The following is a 25,920-nucleotide window of genomic DNA, read 5'->3' on the forward strand; positions in this document are numbered from 1 at the left end:
ATTACTTTTTCATCTGTCGTTCCAGGAGAGCTGTGGATCTCATTTAGTTAAATTGCAGGACAATTGGACTGCTCTGCCTCCCTCTTCCTCCCTCCCTCACTATTTTCTTCTCTCTGTGTCCAGCCCTGCCTCATGCTCTGAGTGAGTCTGTGTCTGGCTGTGGCTTGGAGCTCCAGAATCTTCCTCACCGGAGAGAAGGCATGGAACACTAGAGTAGAAAACTGAGAGGTAGAATTCTGTGATATAATTCAGATATAGAACACTTCGGTAGAATTTCTGAGTAGCGTTCTGAGCTGGAACTTTAAGCAAGATTTTGGGAAATCTGAACTAGAATACAGAGCTGGAATACTTAATCGGAACACTGAGCTGGAACTTTTCAGTGGAACATTGAGGTAGAATCCTGAGGCAGGTAGAGTAAGGAGGATGGGAGGTCATACTGCAGTGGTGTGTTTGGTTCTGCTGGCCCTATTCTGTGTGCTACTGCCCAGAGCAGGGGAGAGTGCAGGAGGCATTGTCTCTTTAGGCCAGGCTGTAGAGGAGATAGGGATGGAGGCCCTATATAGACAGGAGTCCCAGGATGAACCAGTTAAAGAAGAGGATCTCACAGAGACACAAAGCCAGACTAGCAAGGAAAAGAGAGCCACAGAGGAGGATGCCCTACCAGGTAAGAACGAAGCCAACCCACTGGACATAGACGTCAGTTCAACGTCTAGTTTTTATTTACATTTGGTTGAGTTGTCAACTAGCGTGAATTCAACTCAGCCAAAAATGTCACCCTGTCATTGAGGTTAAAAGTTTTATGAAAAAAAATACAAAATTCTCTTACGTTGAAGACTTTTTGCAAATCCGATCAGTTTTCCACGTTGATTCAAAGTTATCACATTGAAGTTTTGGGTTGAAATGACATGGAAACGTTGATTCAACCAGTTTTTGCCTAGTAGGAACATTCACATTATAATGCTATATATGTTACTAAGTGGAGAATTGGGTCCCATCTGAGTGGCTAGAAACATGGATGGTTTTACCTACTAGATGGGACCCAATTCAGCTGGTGTACAGGCCTTTGTTCCAGCCCAGCAATAACACATCTTATCATCGTATCAGCTAATGATCAAAACCTTAGTAGTAGAATCATCAACAGTGTCTGGTTGTTGGGCTGGAACAGATGCCTCCTTCCAGGACGAGGATTGTAGAACGTTATATGACATCATCAGGCAGGCACAGGGGACAGGGCACAAGGCAGGTGGAGGAGAGTGTTGGTCTTGAAAGAAGCCAGCAGTTTCCTGAATTACCCACACACACCTTTCAGTCACTATGACAAGTCCAACAGTGTCCACCCCGCACACACATACCACATCACACCACACCACACACACCATACAGTACTCTTACCTGTCTGTCTCCAGCTCACTCATACCTGGACTGTCTCTTGGCCCAAAGCAGAGTAGACCTGGGACTGGGGAAGATTCAGTCTTCTGCAGTAACAGACCTGGCTGGGCTCTGAGCTCAGCATCTTGGAGACAGATTTGTACAGTCCACTTTTATTTTCTACTGTACTGTGCTGTACCACAGAACCCAGCTCCAAAATGGAAGGATTCACCCTCTGAGATGGGCTGATGATGTAGTGTTAGTTATAAAACAAATTTTGTTTCTGAGATTCACAGCTTAACATGGAGTAAACCAGCACACACATCTGTTGGTTTAATCAGTCCAATTTCCCAATTAAATTGCACTAAAACCTTGTATTTACATGGTAATTACATTAGCTAGTAGGTACTGTATAACTATTTTGTGGGTACACATTGTTACATAGTGCAATACAAACTATGTAAAACTTACTACTACTGTTATAGGCTACATATTTATGGCTTGCACAATTGAAAAGATATTAGAAAAACCAACTACACAGAATCAGATTTCTTAAGGACAGGGAGAGGAATATTGAATACACATGAATATGACATGAATACACAGCCTCTGTTCCACAGATACAGTTGAAGTCGGAAGTTTACATACAGTACACCTTAGCCAAATACATTTAACAATTCCTGACATTTAATCCGAGTAAATATTCCCTGTCTTAGGTCAGTTAGGATCACCACTGTATTTTAAGAATGTGAAATGTCAGAATAATAGTAGAGAGAATGATTTATTTCAGCTTTTATTTCTTTCATCACATTCCCAGTGTGTCAGAAGTTTACATACACTCAATTAGCATTTGGTAGCATTGCCTTTAAATTGTTTAACTTAGGTAAAACGTTTCGGGTAGCCTTCCACAAGCTTCCCACAATAAGTTGGGTGAATTTTGGCCCATTCCTCCTGAGAGCTGGTGTAACTGAGTCAGGTTTTTAGGCCTCCTTGCTCGCAAATGCTTTTTCAGTTCTGCTCACAAATTTTCTATGGGATTGAGGTCAGGGCTTTGTGATGGCCACTCCAATACCTTGACTTGTTGTCCTTAAGCCATTTTGCCACAACTTTGGAAGTATGCTTGGGGTCATTGTCCATTTGGAAGACCCATTTGCGACCAAGCTTTAACTTCCTGACTGATGTCTTGAGATGTTGCTTCAATATATCCACATAATTTTCCTTCCATGATGCCATCTATTTTGTGAAGTGCACTAGTCCCTCCTGCAGCAAAGCACCCCCACAACATGATGCTGCCATCCCTGTGCTTCACGGTTGGGATGGTATTCTTCGGCTTGCAAGCCTCCTCTTTTTCCTCCAAACATAACGATAGTCATTATGGCCAAACAGTTCTATTTTTGTTTCATCAGACCAGAGGACATTTCTCCAAAAAGTACGATCTTTGTCCCCATATGCAGTTGCAAACCGTAGTCTGGCTTTTTTATAGCAGTTTTGGAGCAGTGGCTTCTTCCTTGCTGAGCGGCCTTTTAGGTTATGTCAATATAGGACTCGTTTTACTGTGGATATAGATACTTTTGTACCTGTTCCCTCCAGCATCTTCACAAGGTCCTTTGCTGTTGTTCTGGGATTGATTTGCACTTTTCGCACCAAAGTATGTTCATCTCTAGGAGACAGAATGCGTCTCCTTCCTGAGCGGAATGACGGCTGCATGGTCCAATGGTGTTTATACTTGCGTACTATTGTTTGTACAGATGAACGTGGTACCTTCAGGCATTTGTAAATTCCTCCCAAGGATGAACCAGACTTGTGGAGGTCAAAAAAACAAATCTGAGTGATTTCTTTTGATTTTCCCATGATGTCAAGCAAAGAGGCCCTGAGTTTGAAGGTAGGCCTTGAAATACATCCACAGGTACACCTCCGATTGACTCAAATGATGTCAAATAGCCTATCAGAAGCTTCTAAATCCATGACATAATTTTCTGGATTTTTCCAAGCTGTTTAAAGGCACAGTCAACTTAGTGTATGTAAACTTCTGACCCACTGGAATTGTGATACAGTGAATTAGAAGTGAAAAATGAGTTGTGTCATGCACAAAGTAGATGTCCTAACCGACTTGCCAAAACTATAGTTTGTTAACAAGACATTTGTGGAGTGGTTGAAAAACAAATTTTAATGACTCCAACCTAAGTGTATGTAAACTTCCGACTTGCACTGTAGGTCACTGGCACAGGTATTCAAATAGCCACGAATAGAGAGAGGGAAATACCAATGAATACACTCCACTGACTTCTGTAGTAACACAACTTCTTCTTCCCCAAGATAATGCCCTCCGTGGCGATATAAGCAGCACCATCAGTAAGTAGCACAAGAGCACAATTATATCCACATCCTATACGTAGCATGCAGCATACTGTAAATATGTACATTCAGAGGAAGCGGCAGAAAGAAGAAAATCTTTATATTTTATCCATTACACATCAGATAGAAAAAAAACACGTGATTATGGAATGTTTTAATGTCATGTGACATAATGTAGAAACATTTACATAAACCCAGATGAGATCTCCTTGACCTTGGGTGTGATGATATCACTGCAGTCCCTCTCCTTGATGTGTGTGTGTGTGTGTGTGTGTGTGTGTGTGTGTGTGTGTGTGTGTGTGTGTGTGTGTGTGTGTGTGTGTGTGTGTGTGTGTGTGTGTGTGTGTGTGTGTGTGTGTGTGTGTGTGTGTGTGTGTGTGAGGACCCTGTTGTTTCACCATGTGAACAGAGTAGCTTTTCTTCTGCACAGGACACCGTCATCTCCTCTCAGTCACACATCCCCCCCGCCCCCCGTTAGCTCAGCTGTGCCCCCTGCTAGAGTGATTCTGTCTGGGAGATTTCCCCATCCCCTGTCTGGTCCGGGAGTTCGGTCTGTCTGTCTTTGTTTCCCACTGTTTTTCCTCTGTCACCATCTCTCTCTGCCCCCTCTCACTCTATCACTCTATTTCTATTTGTTTAGCTGTCTCTCTATCTCTCATCAGTCTACTTCAGTAGCAGAGAGTTGGTGTTGATGTATAGCCTTTGTTTGAATGCCATCTTGTCATATCCTGGCATATCCGACTGTTATAGGATTGTTATGTGCTGTTAAACCTGACATTTGACCCTCAGGAATCAACATGTCAAAATGACCAAGTTTATTAACTTTCCTTTCCCCCGTTGACACCAAGCCAGGGTCAGGAGAGCCGAAGAGGAAGAGGAGGGCAAAGGGGATAAAAAGAAGGGCAAGAAAGACAAGAAAGACAAGAAAGACAAGAAAGACAAGAAGAACAAGGAGCCCAAAGTGCCCAAGGCCACCAAGAAGCCTAAAGCAGACAAAAAGCCAAAGAAGGGCAAAGAAAAGGGGCCACGGACAGAAGCACCTACAACTCCACCACCCACAACTACCACACTACCACCTACAACTACCACACCACCACCTACAACTACTACAGAGGTGTACACAGAAGCAGGTAATGCAGTAACACACCACTTTACTACTGTAATCAACGTTTTCAATAAAAACGGACTAGAATTGGTTGATTAGATTTTTTTATTGGCTTTGCATTGTGTGAGTAACAAAGTTGTTTGTAATCCTTTGATCTCTGTCCCATCTGAAGCTCCCACAGAACCTGACCCATACCCAGACTACCCCTACCCAGACAACGGTGAGACCATGTGTACAGATGACAAACCATTATAGAATTTCTCTGAAGCCGGTGCCTCAGTGTTCAAATACCACTCAACACTTTATAGCAGAGCCACTTTGTTTATGATCTTATTTGTACCTTGAAAAACCATGTGGATTTTGTTTTATATCTAGCTTAAAAAAATCTCCACACTAATAAAGTTACCTCTACTGTCCATCTGTCCCTCTGATAGAGGATGACTACTGGAAGCCAGATGAGGAGGAGCCCGCAGGCCCAGTGGTCGACCCAGAAGATGACTATTGGAAGGGAGAGGACCCAATGGCCACGCCCCCCACTCCTGTGGTGGATGGAAAGGTGGACGAGGGAGACGAGGACTACTGGGACGCCAGATGTATGTTTCATCCCCCTCTGTGTCCTAAAATGAATGATTCATTGACCGAATGAATGAATGAATGAATGAATGAATGAATGAATGAATGAATGAATGAATGAATGAATGAATGAATGAATCAGGGGAGAACGACTTCCCCCTTTCATTGAAGTCATGAAGTTCAAGGTCGACCAGGGTACTACAGGCTGTTATTGCCAGAAAGCAGGATCCTCCATTATAGGAAATGGGAAAATAGCAATCTTCATGGTCAGTATTCGTGCTGCTATTACATCAGATGTACAGTATGTCCTTGAATCGATTATTTTAAAATCACACACAGAATGCCTTTCTAGCCAATCAGAAACGAGTAGTCAACAACGCTGTGCTATAAATAAGGATAATATTGAAATATCAGTATAATTTAGCGGAACTCAATATTAGGAAGGTGTTCCTAATGTTTGGTATACTCAGTGTATGTATACGATCTATGGATGGAATAAATGAATGAATGAATGAATGAATGGAACCAAGGCATCAATGACAAAAAATACTAATTTCAATTAACTTTACTAACTACTTCAAAATTATTATCAAAGTATTTTTTTTAAATACTAGCTATTAGTTTAAACGTGTACTATAGGTGTATAACCTACCAGCTCTCACAGTCTCACGTCAGAATTAGATGCTGCTGCTGCGCCTTCTTCACCACGCTGTCTGTGTGGGTGGACCATTTCAGTTTGTCCGTGATGTGTACGCCGAGGAACTTAAAACTTTCCACCCTCTCCACTACTGTCCCGTCGATGTGGATAGGGGGCTGCTCCCTCTGCTGTTTCCTGAAGTCCACGATCATCTCCTTTGTTTTGTTGACATTGAGTGTCAATCAAGCCTACCACTGTAGTGTCGTCTGCAAACTTGATGATTGAGTTGGAGGCGTGCATGGCCACGCAGTCGTGGGTGAACAGGGAGTACAGGAGAGGGCTGAGAACGCACCCTTGTGGGGCACCAGTGTTGAGGATCAGCGGGGTGGAGATGTTGTTACATATCCTCACCACCTGGGTCCCGTCAGGAAGTCCAGGACCCAGCTGCACAGGGCGGGGTCGAGACCCAGGGTCTAGGATTAACGTCTTACATCTAGACGTTCCGCTAGCGGAACACCTGCTCCAATATCCAATGATAGGCGTGGCGCGAATTACAAATTCCTCAAAAATACAAAAACTTCAATTTTTCAAACATATGACTATTTCACAGCATTTTAAAAACAAGACTCTCCTTTATCTAACCACACTGTCCGATTTCAAAAAGGCTTTACAGCGAAAGCAAAACATTAGATTATGTCAGCAGAGTACCAAGCCAGAAATAATCAGACACCCATTTTTCAAGCTAGCATATAATGTCACAAAAACCCAGAAGACAGCTAAATGCAGCACTAACCTTTGATCTTCATCAGATGACACACCTAGGACATTATGTTATACAATACATGCATGTTTTGTTCAATCAAGTTCATATTTATATTAAAAAACAGCTTTTTACATTAGCATGTGACGTTCAGAACTAGCATACCCCCGCAAACTTCCGGAGGAATTTGCTAATAATTTACTAAATTACTCACGATAAACGTTCACAAAAAGCATAACAATTATTTTAAGAATTATAGACACAGAACTCCTCTATGCACTCGAGGTGTCCGATTTTACGGTTTGGGATAGGGTTAAAATTCAAAAACAACTTTTTATCTCTGGATTTCTCGTCCAGATCCACTCTAAATCGAACCCTTTATGATATTTGCCAACTGGACTCTTTAACCAATGACTCAGGTTTTCCACCTTATATGATGAAAATCTCATCTCATGTGAAGGTTTGTCAGCAAAGCTCAGCTCATCTGTTCTTTGTGTGATAGCTGCAACAGGTTTTCATTACTTTTACTGTGTACATAATTCCACTACTGTTTCAACCTACCATATTTCCACTCCTACAGTATCTCACTCTCCTGCACCTCTCCATTTCTCTCTGTTCCCACTCCACCATCTCTCTCCATTCTCATCCTCTCCTTTCTCTGATTTCTCTACTCTTACTTCTCCATCTGCCTCCTTCCTTACTCTCATGTGCCTCTTCGATCTTGCTCTCTCTTTTCTCTTTTGTGCTCTCTTTATTCTCTGAGATCTCCATTCTCACTTTCTCGTTTTCTCCGTTCTCCAATAACAGACGAGGTGCCCGAGAATCTTCCTTTCCCTGATGGTAAAGAGGTCGTCCCCACAGAGAAAGATGACTGGAGCTACGCTGTTACAGGTGACTTACATCTCAATTAGTCAATCAGTCAGTCAGTCGGTCAATCAGTCACCGTTTAGAGGGCCACATTGTATGCTGCTATTCCTCCTTTCTAAGAATGAAAAACAACCGCTGTTTTAGGGTTTATAGTGTGGAAGTAGATCCTGTAAACCATATGCTTAGACCTAGATTCAATCAGATCAGCTGATGTTTTGGCGGTGTCTGAGGTGTAACTGTGTTGGAGCTGTCAAATCGGTGAGCAGCTGCTCTTGATCATTGTCACGAAGCCACACCCATCCCACTCACATAAGAATTTCAGGACGAGAAAGTGTAGGCTATATAGAAATAATGGCACTCAGAGACAGCAAGGGTTCAAACTGTAGAACCCAGTTTCTAGATTTCAATATAAAAATGTATTTTATAAAACAAAACTTTGCTACATTTTATCTCTGGGACCCTCAGGATGACAAATCAGAGCAAGAATACTGAATGTAAGTACATTATTTACCTTCAGAGTTGAATGTATCAAACCAGTTGCCGTGATAAAAGTGTTTTGTTGTTGTGCACTCTCCTCAAACAATAGCATGGTATTTTTTCACTGTAATATCTACTGTAAATTGGACACAGCAGTTAGATTATAAAGAATTTAAGCTTTCTGCCCATATAAGACATGTCTATGTCCTGGAAAGTTGTCTGTTACTTACAATGTCATTCTAGTCATATTAGTGCATGTTAGCAACAACTGTCACGGTTTAGGGACACCGATCCCGTAGAGGTTAATGCAACTCTGTGCAGCCAATGCCAATGTCTGCTTTAGGCATAATGCCTGGAGACGCTTGTGGATTTGATAGCTCTAACGCAGTTCCACCTCCAACATCGCCAAAACAATCTCTATGCTGATGTCGGCTAAAGCAGATCAGATTGAATAGAGCTCTTAGTCCAGGGAATGACATCAGAGTAGGAGGCTAGATCATCACCCTGCTTTTTAGAGGAAAGCGAGTGGGTGAGAGTGTAGTTCAAAACAGTCAAAGGCTTTTCATGGTTTTGTTTTTGAGCAAGAAGCCTTTCACAAGATGGCTGCTCTGTTATATTCCTTGTAAACTTAAATTAAACATTTAACTAGGCAAATAACAGGCAGCGTGTTATGCTAGCTTTATGTGGGTCCAAACAGAGAGTGTCTGTTGTGGATGCAGAAATAAAGGCTCTGTTCCACCATCACTGTAGTAGAAAATTACTGTATTAATGTTTTGAAACTACATACTGCATTTTAGCTTCCGAGAGCTTCGGAAGGCACACATTAAACCAAAGAGACTCTCTCTGTTATGTTGTTTAGTAAAAATAGATTAGTACTACTAGACAGGCTGCCAGTCTGTTTCTGCTTGAGCCAGGTTGTTGTGGTTTTGCCATGGCAGTTATGTACTGTTGAATCAATGCAGAAACAGTGTGCTACTCAGTCTAGGCTACTGGAGTGATGTGTTTGTGTTTTCTCCTTCCAATACAGAGGAGCTTGTTACACCACCACCCACCTATGAAAGCCCATGGTACGAGGAGTATGACTACGGCCATAGTGGTGGACAGAGTATGTACACACACGGGCACACACACACAGTCCTTGTGGGGACCAAACAATTGATTCCCATTCAAAATCCTATTTTCCCTAACCCCTAAGCCTAACCCTTAACCTAACCCTAACCTTACCCATGAACCTAAACCTAACCCTAACCCCTAAACCTAACACTTAAACCTAATTCTAACCTTAACCATAATTGCAACCCTAAACATAACACTGCGAAATGTCTCCACTTGTCTGTATTTTCCTTGATTTACTATCCTTGTGAGGTAAAACCTAAAACACACTGACACACACACATGCACTCTGCACTGTAAAATAAACCCTTGGCCAAATCTCCACTAGAAATATGTTTTTCATTTCAATGGGACCCTGCGGTGAAATAAAGATTAGACACAATAAAGAATAAAGAACTGGCCCTTTACCACGGAGTCAAAAGTAATGGGCCTACACTTCTCATTCCCCACAAGAATGAAAAAAAAGAAGTGTATACTGTTTCAATTATATGGTCTGTTGTCTAAGTTTGGGTTAAGCAAGACTTTGGCAGCTGATGTTCCAAACTCCCAAATAAGAAAATGCCAAGTAACATCATGACGTTATGTTATTCTATCTGCAACGTTCTAAATGTTTCACTCCACTGAAAACACCCAACATACACAGTATACTGTTACATGTAATGGGGAGGTGGGGGGAAGTAACCTCAAGTTCATCCATGATTGTTTTTCCCTCCTTTGTTTACCACAGCGAAAAAACAGGAGGAGAGAGAGAACCAAAGGAAAGAAAAGGAGAGAGAGGATAGAGGTATTGTGCACAGCCTATTTTCCATTATGATCTGAATGACTGTGATCTATTTCAGTTGTAGATACTTCACATTATACAGTAACATTTACATGTTGGTCATTAAGCAGACACTCTTATCCAGAGCAACTTACAGTTAATGCACTCACAGAAAAATTCTGGGTTAAAAACAACCCAATTTGGGGTTTTTGGTAACCCAGCGCTGTGTAAATATTGGATAGAATTCACACTGGGTTATTTTGACCCAGTCAACGATTGGGTTGTGTGAATAACTCAACATGTTGGGTTGTTGGGATTACCCAAACATTAATTTAACGATTAGTTGGGTTTTTACGAACTTTCATTCTGGGTTGACGAGCAATTTTTGGGATCATGTTGTTGATTTTTTTAAACAAAGTCCACAAGACACAGAACTCCCTTTTGCAAAACAGTAAATGCGTTTTCAAAATATAGATGCCTTCTCAAAACATAAATACATTCATCAAAACTTTATTATATCTTCGAAATTGCAAATACATTCATCAAAAGAACACAACTGCCCTGCAAAAAGACTAACAGACAAAACAGAAAGTTAGTCTTTCTTTTAAAAAGCCCAGTAGATCAAAACATTTTCTTTGCATTCACTAAATCATGATAATCAAAATTGGAAGTGCAAAAGTATACTAAAGTGCAGAATTATGGGCAATTACTATCCTTTTATGCATATTTCATCAAACAATTTCATACTTATCAAATCAAATTTTATCCCTGATAAAAATGTTTTAAAAAAATAAGCACATTGTGCAGCATTCATTCATGGGTATCATCACAATCAATTTCCATGTACAATTACATAGGTTAGTTTGCTCATAGTTTTTTAGTTTCCAATTAGGTACAGTGTCACAAAAAGAGCCGTGTTGAATAGACCAAACTGCAGCGGGAATATGGATGCTCATGTTTTAATTCAAAAAAGGAGTAACGCATCCACTGGAAAACATTATACACGACAGGAACAGTTTTGCAGGCACACAACACGCAGTGCAAAAACAACTACCCACGAAAACCAAACAAACACACACCTACTTATGGGACTCCCAATCAGAGGCAACTAGAAACACCTGCCTCCAATTGAGAGTCCAGCACCCAAAACTACACATAGAAAAACAAACCTAGAACCTATACCAAACTAATACACCCCACTACACCACACACAAAACCCCATAATACAAAACAAATATACCTCTGCCACGTCCTGACCAAATATAATAGAAATAATACCTAAATATTGGTCAGGACGTGACATTACCCCCCCCCTAAAGGTGCAGACCCCGGAATGCACCTTAAAAGAAAACACAAAAAATCCCCATTACCCCAACAAAACCAAAAAGCAATACCCCCTAAACAATAAGGGAGGGAAGGGAGGGTGGCTGCCGTCAACGACGGCACTGTGCTACACCCTCCCTCCCCAACCCACCTATCCTGGAGGTGGCTCCGGTGCAGGACGTGGACCCTGCTCCACCCTCGGCGTCGCCCACTTCGGTGGAGCCGATAGCTGCGCCAGGCAGACGGACCCCTCGGGCTGGGCCGGGGGAACAGGAGGGCCCCTCGGGCTGGGCCGGGGGAACAGGAGGGCCCCTCGGGCTGGGCCGGGGGAACAGGAGGGCCCCTCGGGCTGGGCCGGGGAACAGTCTGGCCACTCCGGCAGTTCAGCGCAGTCTGGCCACTCCGGCAGTTCAGCGCAGTCTGGCCACTCCGGCAGTTCAGCGCAGTCTGGCCACTCCGGCAGTTCAGCGCAGTCTGGCCACTCCGGCGACTGTTGACTGGCGGGCAGCTCCCACGACTGTTGACTGGCGGGCAGCTCCCACGACTGTTGACTGGCGGGCAGCTCCCACGACTGTTGACTGGCGGGCAGCTCCGACGACTGTTGACTGGCGGGCAGCTCCGACGACTGTTGACTGGTGGGCAGCTCCGACGACTGTTGACTGGCGGGCAGCTCCGACGACTGTTGACTGGCGGGCAGCTCCGACGACTGTTGACTGGCGGTGCTGGGCTGACGCACTAGACTCCTGATGCGTGGGGCTGGTACTGGACGTGCCGGCCTGGAGACACGCACCTCCATGCTAGTGCATCTAGCGGGAAACACCGGACCGAAAGGGCGCACTGGCGGTCTTGAGCGCAGGGTTGGCATCACCCCTTCCGGCTCGATGCCTACTTTGCCCTGGCACATGCGGGGCGCTGGTACCTTGCCTACCGGCCTGAAAATCCCAGGCCTCACCACAGCCCCAACCCCAAAGCACGGGACCTGTCCAGTCTGCCCTACAAGGGTACGGGGAGCTGGCCTGGGGCTGTAATCTCGCCCCGCCAAATAGCCCTTGTGCCCCACCCTAAAAAATTGGCTGCCTCCAACATTCCTCCCTCACTTGCCTCTGTCCTCTTCTCCGCTGCTTGGTCCTTTGGTGGTGGGTAGTTCTGTCACAAAAAGAGCCGTGTTGAATAGACCAAACTGCAGCGGGAATATGGATGCTCATGTTTTAATTCAAAAAGGAGTAACGCATCCACTGGAAAACAATATACACGACAGGAACAGTTTTGCAGGCACACAACACGCAGTGCAAAAACAACTACCCACGAAAACCAAACAAACACACACCTACTTATGGGAGTCCAGCACCCAAAACTACACATAGAAAAACAAACCTAGAACCTATACCAAACTAATACACCCCACTACACCACACACAAAACCCCATAATACAAAACAAATATACCTCTGCCACGTCCTGACCAAATATAATAGAAATAATACCTAAATATTGGTCAGGACGTGACATACAGAAACACAATCCCACATTAGAAATAGGAAAGGTGAATGTATGAATGTATGAATGTACAGTATAGGCCTCAATCCACATCAAAGCAAAACTCTATAATGGAAGGTCACAATGTAAAATGTTTTTTTTAACAACAAAGTGACCCAATGTCTGCAACCCAGCAGGTGGGTCAGCCAAACAACCCAGCATGTGTTTGTGTCCATTAAACTAAGGTAGGTAAAACAACCACATATCAAAGTCATTGCAAGTAAAACTTAGTAACACTACAATGTCCTACTTTGCACTGTCAAAGCTCCCAGTCAAGCAGATGAACACGTCACTCAGAGATTCATAATGTAGTGGAAGAATATCAGTCCCTAATGGTTCATGTTTCTGCTTAAAGCGAATGAGGAAAAAAACACAGATATCAGTCTCTACCTGGGCATTGCAAACATGTAGCTGTGAAGCTTCAGTATGGCTTCACTTGCTAAGACGAGGGTCAAAAGTTAATTCTATCTAGAATAGGACAAATCTGAACCATAGAAATGTGTTGTGAGGGAAGGAAAGGTCGCTGGTTTGAATCCCTGAGTCAATTAGGTGAACAATCTGTTGCTGTGCCCTTGAGCAAGGCACTAAACCCTAATTGCTTCTGTAAGTCCCTCTGGATAACAGCTAAATGACTTAAATGTAAACCTATTTAACCTGTATTGGTGCATGGAAGAAGCTTTGAGCTGGAGCAGAAAGAAAGGGAGAGATGGGACAGCAAAGAGAGGTTACAGAACATGCTGGAAGGAAAGATGAGGGAAAAACAACATAAGGGATAGAAACAGAGGAGTAGCGAGTCTAACAGTAATGGAGGGGAGAGATGTTGAAATCACGAGCTTAGAATGAAGATCGAAACACTCGGGATAAGAACCAACAGCTGTTGCCACATGTTCCATTCTGTACTGTACCTCCTGTACAGCGAGGAGAGTAGAACCAGCTAAATGTATAATCAGAATGGAACCAGGGACTTTTGTCTATGGGAGATTACACTGAGTGAACAAAACATCAAGGACACCTGCTCTTTCCATGACATAGACTGACCAGGTGAATCCAGGTGAAAGCTATGATCCCTGATTGATTGATGTTAAATCCAATTTAATCAATGTAGATGAAGGGGGGACACAGGTTAAAGAAGGATTTTTAAGCCTTGAGACATGGATTGAATATGTGACAAAATATTTAAGTGCCTTTGAATGGGGTATGGTAGTAGGTTGCAAGGCGCACCGGTTTGTGTCAAGAACTGCAACGCTGCTGGGTTTTTCACGGACAACAGTTTGCCGTGTGTATCAAGAATGGTCTGCCACCCAAAGGACATCCAGCCAACTTGACACAACTGTGGGAAGCATTAGAGTCAACATGGGCCAGCATCCCTGTGGAACACTTTCAACACCTTGTAGAGTGGGGGACGGGGGGGCATACTCTGTCCACCACTATCTGTGATTGCACATTTGTACGTAGAACAAAATCACATTTAATACAAAATGTGACAGATTTCTCATCCAGTTAGATATATTGACACTTTTAGCAGGGTTACCCATAAAATGTGACTGGTGGTTATGAAAGTTTGGATACAACAGTGTGCGGCCTGTCTTAGATTTACTGAAGAAAAAAAGAACAATCTGAATTTAATCAGCACATTCCTGAATTTGGAGAAACAGAATACATCTGGTTTCCTTCCTATCTGCAATGTGAAGGCATCTGGATCCTCTGAGGCATTACTGCATTTGTCGATACACACACACATTTTACATTTACGTCATTTAGTAGACGCTCTTATCCAGAGCGACTTACAAATTGGTGCATTCACCTTATGATATCCAGTGGAACAACCACTTTAAAATAGTACATCTATATTTTTTTTGGGGGGGGGGGGGGGCAGAAGGATTACTTTATCCTATCCCAGGTATTCCTTAAAGAGGTGGGGTTTCAGGTGTCTCTGGAAGGTGGTGATTGACTCCGCTGTCCTGGCGTCGTGAGGGAGCTTGTTCCACCATTGGGGTGCCAGAGCAGCGAACAGTTTTGACTGGGCTGAGCGGGAACTGTGCTTCCGCAGAGGTAGGGAGGCGAGCAGGCCAGAGGTGGATGAACGCAGTGCCCTTCTTTGGGTGTAGGGACTGATCAGAGCCTGAAGGTACGGAGGTGCCGTTCCCCTCACAGCTCCATAGGCAAGCACCATGGTCTTGTAGCAGATGCGAGCTTCAACTGGAAGCCGGTGGAGTGTGCGGAGGTGCGGGGTGACGTGTGAGAACTTGGGAAGGTTGAACACCAGACGGGCTGCGGCGTTCTGGATGAGTTGTAAGGGTTTAATGGCACAAGCAGGGAGCCCCGCCAGCAGCGAGTTGCAGTAATCCAGACGGGAGATGACAAGTGCCTGGATTAGGACCTGCGCCGCTTCCTGTGTAAGGCAGGGTCGTACTCTGCGAATGTTGTAGAGCATGAACCTACAGGATCGGGTCACCGCCTTGATGTTAGCTGAGAACGACAGGGTGTTGTCCAGGGTCACGCCAAGGCTCTTAGCACTCTGGGAGGAGGACACAATGGAGTTGTCAACCATGATGGCGAGATCATGGAACGGGCAGTCCTTCCCCGGGAGGAAGAGCAGCTCCGTCTTGCCGAGGTTCAGCTTGAGGTGGTGATCCGTCACCCACACTGATATGTCTGCCAGACATGCAGAGATGCGATTCGCCACCTGGTTATCAGAAGGAGAAAAGGAGAAGATGAATTGTGTGTCGTCTGCGTAGCAATGATAGGAGAGACCATGTGAGGATATGACAGAGCCAAGTGACTTGGTGTATAGCGAGAATAGGAGAGGGCCTAGAACTGAGCCCTGGGGGACACCAGTGGTGAGAGCACGTGGTGCGGAGACGGATTCTCGCCATGCCACCTGGTAGGAGTGACCTGTCAGGTAGGACGCAATCCAAGAGTGAGCCGCGCCGGAGATGCCCAACTCGGAGAGGGTGGAGAGGAGGATCTGATGGTTCACAGTATCAAAGGCAGCAGATAGGTCTAGAAGGATGAGAGCAGAGGAGAGAGAGTTAGCTTTAGCAGTGCGGAGAGCCTCCGTGACACAGAGAAGAGCGGTCTCAGTTGAATGGCCAGTCTTGAAACCTGACTGATTTGGATCAAGAAGGTCATTCTGAGAGAGATAGCAAGAGAGCTGGCCAAGGACGGCACGCTCAAGAGTTTTGGAGAGAAAAGAAAGAAGGGATACTGGTCTGTAGTTGTTGACATCGGAGGGATCGAGTGTAGATTTTTTGAGAAGGAGTGCAACTCTCGCTCTCTTGAAGACGGAAAGGACGTAGCCAGCGGTCAAGGATGAGTTGATGAGCGAGGTGAGGTAGGGGAGAAGGTCTCCGGAAATGGTCTGGAGATGAGAGGACGGGATAGGGTCAAGCGGGCAGGTTGTTGGGCGGCCGGCCATCACAAGTCGCAAGATTTCATCTGGAGAGAGGGGAGAAAGAGGTCAAAGCATAGGGTAGGGCAACGTGAGCAGGACCAGCGGTGTCGTTTGACTTAACAAACGAGGATCGAATGTCATCAACCACACACGTGTACACACGCAAGCGCTCACACAGAGAATCTATTACTGGGATTGTAGTTAGTGATTGACTATGGTGCTGTTTGACAGAGAGAGCTCAGCAGAGGAGGGAAGAGGAAGAGAGGGCCAAAGCCAAGAAGAGACCACACGTATTCAAGGAACCCAAAAGTAGGTAACTTGCTACCATCCAATGATACAATACTCGGTTAGCAAGAGTTTTAGCAAGAGTTTAAGAGCTTTTCCATTGTGGTTTGAAGTTTTTGTGATGTGTGTGTGACTGAGATGTTTTCCCCTGGTGGCAGAGTGTCCTCCCCTGGGTATGGAGTCTCATAGAATACAATCAGACCAGCTGCTGGCCTCCTCCATGTCTCACCACCGCTACAGCCAAGCCAGGGCACGACTCAACATACAGGTAACCCTAACCCTTACACACTAACACTAACCTTCACACACTAACCCTCACACACTGACCTTAACCTTCACACACACTAACCCTTACACACACTAACCTTAACCTTCACACACTAACCCTCACACACTGACCCTAACTCTCACACAGTAAGTCTAACCCTCTCACACTAACCCATAACCCTTATACACTAACCCTCACACACTGACCCTAACTCTCACACACTAAGTCTAACCCTCTCACACTAACCCATAACCCTTATACACTAACCCTCACACACTAACCCTCACACAGTGACTAACCCTAAGTCTCAGTACTGCTCCAGCCAACACAGAGCATAACTCAACATGCAGGTACACTCTTCACACTAATTGGAACCTGACGGTAAGCCCCCTTACCCACATCTCCAACACTGTATGGTTTCCATGGTTTCCAGGCTTCGGATGATGAGGAGGACATGCATGGTGGGGCGTGGTGTCCTAACCCAGAGGACAATATTCACTGGTTTGAGATGGACGCTCGCAGAGCAACAGAGTTTACTGGGATCATAACACAGGGACGAGACTCACGCAACGAGTAAGACACACAAGCACACACACGTTTATTTTACTATCCTTGTGGGGACCAAAACACGCGTTCCCAATCAAAATCCTATTTTCCCTAACTCCTAACCCTGAAACTAAATCTAACCCTAACACACATAATCCTAAACCTAATCCCTAACCTTAATCTTAATTCTAACCCTAAAATAGCCTTTTTCCTTGTTTTACCCTCCTTGTGAGGACTTCTGTTCCCCACAAGGATAGTGAAACCAAACCACACGCACGCACACACACTCATGCAAGCGCACAGACAATTTCAGACATATCAAAGACAAAATGGTGACAAAATTTGTGTGCGTCTTTCTGTTTCAGGAGTGACTTTGTGACATCGTACTACGTGCAATTCAGTAATGACAGCAGAGAATGGAAAACCATCCATGACGGTTACTCTGACTGGGTGAGTCTGTCAGCCTCGCTGCTTCAAATGTACTTTGGTCCCAGGGTTCACTCTCATGCTCTTTTTATGGGGCACAAAAGTTCACCATGTCAAATATATTTGTCTCTCCCTCTCTCTTTACCCCCCTCCTCCCCTCTCTCTGTCTCTAGTTGTTTTTTGCTAACTCTGATAAGGATACCCCTGTGCTGAATCAGTTAGCTGAGCCCATACTAGCACGCTACATCAGAGTTATCCCTCAGAGCTGGAATGGTAGTTGCTGTATGAGGCTGGAGGTACTAGGCTGCCCACTGCCTGGTGAGTGACACACGCACCCACCCTACTAGACTTCTGGTCCCCACAAGGATAGTAAAACATAAAACACACGCAAACATTCACACTGTGCATTTTCATTTCCTCAGACCCCACCAGTGCCTACCAGAGGCTGCAGAATGAGGTGACTCCCGTCCAGTACCTGGACTTCAGACATCACAACTACTCAGACATGGTCACGGTGAGATGGAACATTCCCATTTCAGGGGACTTCAAACGTTAAGGCCGTCAGTACCACCTGTTTGAACTTGAATCAGGTCTAATGTTTTGTCTGACGGATTGTGACAACTGACTTCAACTCTGTCTTGACACTTTGGAGATTCATTTAATAAGATTTGTTGTGCTTGAACAAAGACTTGCACAGACTCACTGAAGGTGTCCCGGGCCAGGGCTGGTAACTGCTGCTTTCCCCTGTGTGTCTCTTCTGGTAGATGATGAAGTCTGTGTCTGAGGAGTGTCCCAACATCACCAGTATGTACAGCCTGGGTCGCAGCTCCAACGGACTGGACATCCTGGCCATGGTGATATCAGGCAACCCCACAGAACACGAGATAGGTGGGATGAAACCAATATTGTGTCTGTGTCCACAGTTTTCAGAACATGCACCCATTAGTTATTCCAGGCTAACTGCACCCCTTTGTTATTCCAGGCGAACTTTCATAGAAAGCTCTGTACTCGTGTCCGCTCAAGCATGGAAAGACAATGACAATCTGTGTTTTTCTCCTTAGGTGAGCCGGAGTTCCGCTACACGGCCGGTCTCCATGGAAACGAGGCGACGGGGCGGGAGATGGTTCTTCTTCTGTTGCAGTACCTGTGTAAGGAGTACAATGATGGCAACCCCAGAGTGCGCCGCCTGGTGGAGGGAATACGTATCCACCTGGTGCCCTCACTCAACCCTGATGGGCAGGAGAAGGCCCTCACAGTGGTCAGTACTGGATATTATACGGTTCATTCTTGAATTGCGGTGGTAAATGTTGTCCCTTGACTTTGGCACCATGTAAAAACAATAGAAAATGACAAAAACATTAAAAAGAATACATTCTAATTTTATTTCACTGTTATTTAATAAGAAAACATATGTAAGTCCTTTATACTGCAAAACAACTATTTGTATGCATTGTTGAAACTACTGGGGGCTAGCAAATTGGCTTGCCCCATTGGCGATGTTTAGGGGTGTAGTGACATGTTTTGGGGTTTAGAGATACTGTATCTATCTATTATTTTGAATGCTAGACAGTAAACAAAAGTATTTAATATTGTTTACTTTAGACCTCCCAAACTCAACTCTGGACCTTGAAGCCAGTTCCACTGTATTGTTTCATTGTTCCCCTCTAATCAGGGACTGATTTAGACCTGAGACACCAGGTGGGTGCAATTAATTATCGGGTAGAACAGAAAACCAGCAGGCTCTGGACCTCATAGGGTAAGAGTTGAATACTCTTGCTGTAGATCAATAAAAACACCTATTGTTTTACTAGTATAATGTGTGTCCCTCAGTTTTATGTCATTGGTGTTACCACTTTGAAAATCGCTGATTACAAAGATATACAAGGACCTTGAGCATTTTTTCCCGTGGCAAACTGTTATTGAGGGAGGGTTCTATCTTAAAGAAAATGATTAGCTTATCACGACCTTTCAGTATGTCATAAATTTGAGAATTTCATTCATCATTTTGCGTCACTTGGTGTCAGCCAGTTTAAATAAATGGAAATAATTAATCACTTTAGTAAATAATTTTTAAAGGATTGACCTTAGATTTGAGCATTTGTGGCCTCCATTTCAGAAAATCCTCATTGGTGTTACTACTCCACCGGTGGCACAATGTTATCATAATGGTAAAAACATATTTTAAATCATTAAGCTACCATATTAGTTGATTTAGAATGGGAAGATGTACCCAACTACATTTAAATAAAAAAATCAAGTAATTGTTTTCCAAAATGCCATTCCAAAATACTACCATAATTCAAGAACGACCCTTACAGGGAAATACAGCCTGTATTTATACTTTACACTTCCAGGGTGCAAATCTATTTTCTTCTATTAAGGAAAATGGGTGCCAGACAGTGTCTGATTTAGCCAACTTGTTGTCCTGTAGGAACGTATTGTTGTATGCAGGAACAGTCTAGCGCCCAACTTTATTTTCCTCAAGAGAAGAAAACATATCTCATATGTTAATTCAAGACTAGAGACATTCAAGCAAATCCTAAGACGTTTGGTTTTAACATGTTGATATTACTATAGTAAATATGCAGTCCATATACCCATAACATCCTGTCCCATTGACACCACAGGGTTCCGAGCTGAGTGGTTGGACAACAGGCCACTGGACGGAGGACGGCCATGACATCTTCCAGAACTTCCCTGACCTGAACAGGGTTTTGTGGGAGGCCGAGGACAAGGGCATGGTGCCCAAACTGACCCCCAATCACCATGTCAAGATCCCTGCAGATCAAGAGGGGGATGACAGTGTGTGTGGAGGGAGGGAGGGAGGGAGGGAGGGAGGGAGGGAGGGAGGGAGGGAGGGAGGGAGGGAGGGAGGGTAAGGGAGAAAGGGAGGGGATGAAGACAGGAGGGGAGAAACAGGAGGGAAGGAAATGTAGATGGTGTGAAGAGCAGAGACAGTACAAGGAAGTCCATTTCTCTGTTTATCAACTTAACAAGGGGACTCGAGTGGCACAGCGGTCTAAGTCACTGCATCTCAGTGCTAGAGGTGTCACTACAGACCCTGATTCGATTCCAGGCTGTATCACATCCGGCCGTGATTGGGAGTCCTATAGGGCAGCGCACAATTGGACCAACGTCCTCCGGGTTAGGGTTTGGCCGGGGAAGAACATCATTGTAAATAAGAATTTGTTCTTAACTGACTTGCCTAGTTAAATAAAAAAAGATGGCTGCTGTTTGTTCTTCTTGTCCTGCAGATTGCTGTGGAGACTCGAGCCATCATCTTGTGGATGGAGAGCCACCCATTCGTACTGGGGGCCAACTTCCAGGGGGGAGAGAGGTTTGTGGCGTACCCCTACGACAATCACCGCCTAACCAAGACCGCCGGCGCCAGCACCAGAGAGGGCAAGATAGAGAGGGCACAGAGCCGCAAGAAGAGACAGTACGAGGCTCTTTCTCTTCCTGCACTCTTGCTATTTTTGGCAGGAGTAATAATGATATGAAAGCAAATAAACAATCAACTCAATTTAAATCATTCTTCTAGGTACGAGGAGTTTGAGGAGCCGGTGGAAGATCATAGAAACAGGGGATACCAGCAGCCAGAAGAAGACCAGTGGAACAGGGGATACCAGCAGCCGGAAGAGGATCAGTGGATCATGGGATACCAGCAGCCAGAAGAAGACCAGTGGAACAGGGGATACCAGCAGCCAGAAGAAGACCAGTGGAACAGGGGATACCAGCAGCGAGAAGAAGACCAGTATAACAGGAGATACCAGCAGCCGGAGGAGGAGTGGAGGGGACATGGCTATGGCCACAGGGAAGAGGAAGAGGAGGATGACAGAGGGAGAGGGGGGTACGCAGAGCCTGAGGATGAACCCAGGGCCACAGCAGACGCCTCCTTTTTCAGGTGTGTAGCATAAAGTAAATGTTTTTATTTAACTAGGCAAGTCAGATAAGAACAAATTATTATTTACAATGACGGCCTACACCGGCCAAACCCGGACGACGCTGGGTCAATTGTGCACCGCCCTATGGGACTCCAAATCACAGCCAGTTGTGATACAGCCTGGATTCAAACCAGATTGTCTGTTGTGACACCTCTAGCACTGAGATGTAGTGCCTTAGACCGCTGTGCCACTCGGGAGCCCAAGTTAACCACAGATCTAGGATCAGATTACCCTATCTGACTGTGTGTGTGTGTGTGTGTGTGGGTGTGTGTGTGTGTGTGTGTGTGTGTGTGTGTGTGTGTGTGTGTGTGTGTGTGTGTGTGTGTGTGTGTGTGTGTGTGTGTGTGTGTGTGTGTGTGTGTGTGTGTGTGTGTGTGTGTTATAGGTGGTTGGCCATCTCTTATGCCTCTACTCACCTGTCGATGACATACACTTCCCACGGCTCCTGTCACGGCGATGACATCACTGGAGGCATTGGAATCGTCAATCGCGCCAAGTGGCAGCCCGTCACAGGAAGTAAGGACCGACAACATCCCTTTTTTATTCCATTGTTATCTGCTGTTCATTAAGACATTACATACAGTAGTTCAAAAAGGTTGAAACCTGTAATGTAACATTGATCAGAGTAAAGGACCCAGTTTTGGGGGCAATGGTGCTCTCTGGTGGCTCATCATTTGCATTGCAGGTTCTCATTGCCACCTGTCTTCCCCCCCCCCTCTCCCTCCATCCTCAGGTATGAATGACTTCAGCTACCTGCACACTAACTGTCTGGAGCTGTCAGTGTTCCTGGGCTGTGATAAGTTCCCCCATCAGAGTGAGTTGGTCATTGAGTGGGAGAAGAACAGAGAGGCCATGCTCACCTTCATGGAGCAGGTACACACACAGACACACGTATGCACACACATAGAAACAATTAACACATTTTGAGAGTATACCAAACACACACACGGTCCTGGAGTGTGGCTGTAGAGCAGTGGTATTCAAAGCTGGGGTCGCCAAAATATATATATATATTACTATATATATATACTGTATATACACAGTGCATTCGGAAAGTATTCAGACCCCTTGAATTTTTCCACATTTTGTTATGTTATAGTCTTATTCTAAAATGGAATTAATTTTTAAAAAATCCTCAATCTACACACAATACCACATAATGACAAAGTGAAAAGAGGTTTTTATAATTTTTTGCAAATGTATAGAAAAAAAATACCTTATTTACATAAGTATTCAGACCCTTTTCAATGAGACTCGAAATTGAGCTTAGGTGCATCCTGTTTTCATTGATGATCCTTGAGATGTTTCTACTTGATTGGAGTCCACTTGTGGTAAATTGGACATGATTTGGAAAGGCACACACCTGTTTATATAAGGTCCCACAGTTGACTGTGTATGTCAGAGAAAAAACTAAGCCATGAGGTCGAAGGATTTGTCTGTAGAGCTCCGAGACAGGATTGTGTCGAGGCACAGATCTGGGGAAGGGTACCAAAAAATGTCTGCCGCATTGAAGGTCCCAACAACACAGTGGCCTCCATCATTCTTAAATGGAAGAAGTTTGGAACCACCAACACTCTTCCTAGAGCTGGCCGCCTAGCCAAACTAAGCCATCGGGGGAGAAGAGCCTTGATCAGGGAGGTGACCAAGACCCCAATGGTCACTCTGACAGAGCTCCAGAGTTCCTCTGTGGAGATGGGAGAACCTTCCAGAAGGACAACCATCTCTGGGATCGCAAGAAATTATTGTGGGAAAAATGGGGTCCCCACTGAAAAAGTTTGTATACCACTGCTGTAGAGTGACTGACCTTTTGAACCCTGGTTTTCACCCCACCCAGGTGCAGCGTGGGATCAGGGGCGTGGTAAAAGACAATGAGGGGAACCCCATCGCTAATGCTACAGTTTCTGTAGAGGGGATCAACCATGATGTCTCTACAGGTGGGTACAGTGTGTGGCTTTGTGTTAACCATGTCCCATAGGCTACTGCCCTTGGCATTCTGACTGCTGTGAACACATGAATGTCGCTATGCACTGTTATATTGGTATATTCATTAAACTACAGCTGGGGTAGATATTGGTAACAACCTGTTGTCCCTTCCCCCTGAACAAACCTACATGCAGTGGACGTCCAGGAGCCTGCCAGTGCTATCTTTACTGAGTGTGCAGTCTAAGCCCTCTCCTCTCTGCTTGCTCCACAGCTGTAACAGGGGACTACTGGCGCTTGTTGAACCCAGGTGAGTACCGTGTGACGGTGCGGGCAGAAGGCTTCGCCCCCCTGACCAAGCTGTGTGTGGTGGGCTACGAGGCAGGGGCAACTACCTGCAGCTTTAACCTGGCCAAGTCCAACTGGGACCGCATCAAACAAGTGGGTACTGCTACATCTACAATTAGAGTGCCTATTAGCCACTTTAGAGCCATTGAAGCACTATATAAATGATATCTATTCATCCACAGATCATGGCCCTGCACGGCAACAAGCCCATACGCCTGCTCAGCCACGGCAACGGGGGAACAAGACGGAACACGGTCTCTCCAATGGTAACAGGCATGTGGAGAAACCCAGATCTCAACTCATGATTTCTTCTGAGACGCGTCACATGCAAAGGCAAGTGCTAGGGCTCGACCGCCCCCCTCATCGACGTCAACAGAGACGACAAAAACGTTGCCCCCGACGACCACGCCGGTTCCCACGACAGCAGAGGCGGAGCCCACCACTGCTTGGTATGACTCGTGGTTCATAGGAGAGGGGCAAACGTCGGCACCGGAAAGTTTCACGGACTCCATCTTGGATTACAAATACGAGTACAAGATCGACGATTACTAAACTAAACACCAAGGCCTTGTTCCAATACATTTCCAATACATCCTTCTTCCCCACTTCCTAGAAAAAATCAAGGTAGGAAGGGAGGAAGTATGCATTCTAAGGTATTTGAACAGGACCGATGTCATAGTCCTGAGCCCAGGCTGTTAACTCAATTCTTAGAGTAGACAACTAAGTGACCCCTTAAAGGGATATTTGGGATTTTGGCAATGATGCCCTTTATCTACTTCCCCAGAGTCAGAGGAACTCGTAGATATGATTTTTATGTCTCTGTGTCAAGAATGAAGGAAGTTCGAGTTAGTTTTGCAAGCCAATGCTAACTAGCATTAACACAATGACTAGAAAGATGCTTGCAGATACCCATAGACTTCCAGTCATTGCGCTAAAGCTAGTTAGCAATTGCGCTAGCGCTAGTTAAGAACTTCCTTCAAACTGCACACAGATACATAAAAATGGTATCCACGAGTTCATCTGACTCTGTGGAAGTAGATAAATCCCAAAGTATCCCTTTAAAGAACTGACAGGTAGGGGTAGGTTTAAGCAAAATGCCTGAAACTCCAATAACTCTGGTAGCCCCCCCCAGCCATCCATTCTTTCAGATCAACAAAGGAGCTACAAGAAGTGTTTAGGTATATCTGCAAAAACTGATTAAAGAAACAATGCAGTGTTGAATGCAAGAACAGTCATGTACACAAGCTAATGTCAGTGGTCTGTATAACTGCTCGAGTAGGTCTTTTAATACAACGTTAACACACACAAAAATGTCAGTTTAGAGTAGAAAAATAGAACCACTGATATCTGGAAAATAAATGTTATACCAATTTAAAAAGTTGTTGCGAAGCTTTCCTAGAGAATGTACTTCAGAGATCATATAGATGTGGTGGTTGCAGATTACGCACTTGTTTTACTATCGCCTCCACCCTTGAAGAGTCAAAACAAAGAATCAAAGTTTCTGTTTTTCTTATAAAAGTGTGGATTAATTTACATTATTTTCACACATTGACAGCAAAGTCATAATATCGACATACAGTAACTTTACAAAATGTTTGTTGAATAGTAGGAGAGAAATCAAAAGAGATTTCCTTAAATGTTCCTCATAATTTAGCTGAGGAAAGTTATTTTTTCAAATAATAAAGGCTTGTTTACGTACAGCATTTGTGTTTTGTTCTTCATGTCCACACTGAGCAAAAATGTGACCGACTGCCTCGATTCGGTCTTATGTAGCAGAATTTGAAATTGTGTTTTTTACATTGGATAAAAGTAGAGACTCAGAACTAGAAATTGGTATATCATACACTGCAGTTGAGAAATAATGGGAAAGTAATTCTGCTTTGAAAGTTGATAAAGTTGGTCCTTGAATGTTTTGG

At 44.5% G+C, this 25,920-nt stretch overlaps 1 protein-coding gene across 1 annotated transcript; it reads left to right on the forward strand.

The window, feature by feature from the left end:
- LOC145864002 (inactive carboxypeptidase-like protein X2) lies at positions 1–25,704 on the forward strand. Its single transcript, XM_082968789.1, is given in 25 exon segments — positions 1–664; positions 3,685–3,720; positions 4,572–4,853; positions 5,001–5,048; positions 5,263–5,421; positions 7,606–7,689; positions 9,170–9,247; positions 9,983–10,039; positions 16,499–16,576; positions 16,711–16,820; positions 17,254–17,393; positions 17,732–17,816; positions 17,966–18,110; positions 18,215–18,306; positions 18,557–18,680; positions 18,854–19,050; positions 20,420–20,596; positions 21,002–21,231; positions 21,334–21,696; positions 22,122–22,252; positions 22,470–22,609; positions 23,571–23,670; positions 23,931–24,097; positions 24,187–24,321; positions 24,323–25,704. Coding segments are annotated over 25 exon segments (3,633 nt in total). The 5' UTR covers positions 1–423; the 3' UTR covers positions 24,557–25,704.
- The last annotated feature ends 216 nt before the right edge of the window (positions 25,705–25,920 follow it).

The sequence above is a fragment of the Salmo salar genome, chromosome 24 (assembly GCF_965601325.2).
Source record: "Salmo salar chromosome 24, fSalSal1, whole genome shotgun sequence".
NCBI lineage: Eukaryota > Metazoa > Chordata > Actinopteri > Salmoniformes > Salmonidae > Salmo > Salmo salar.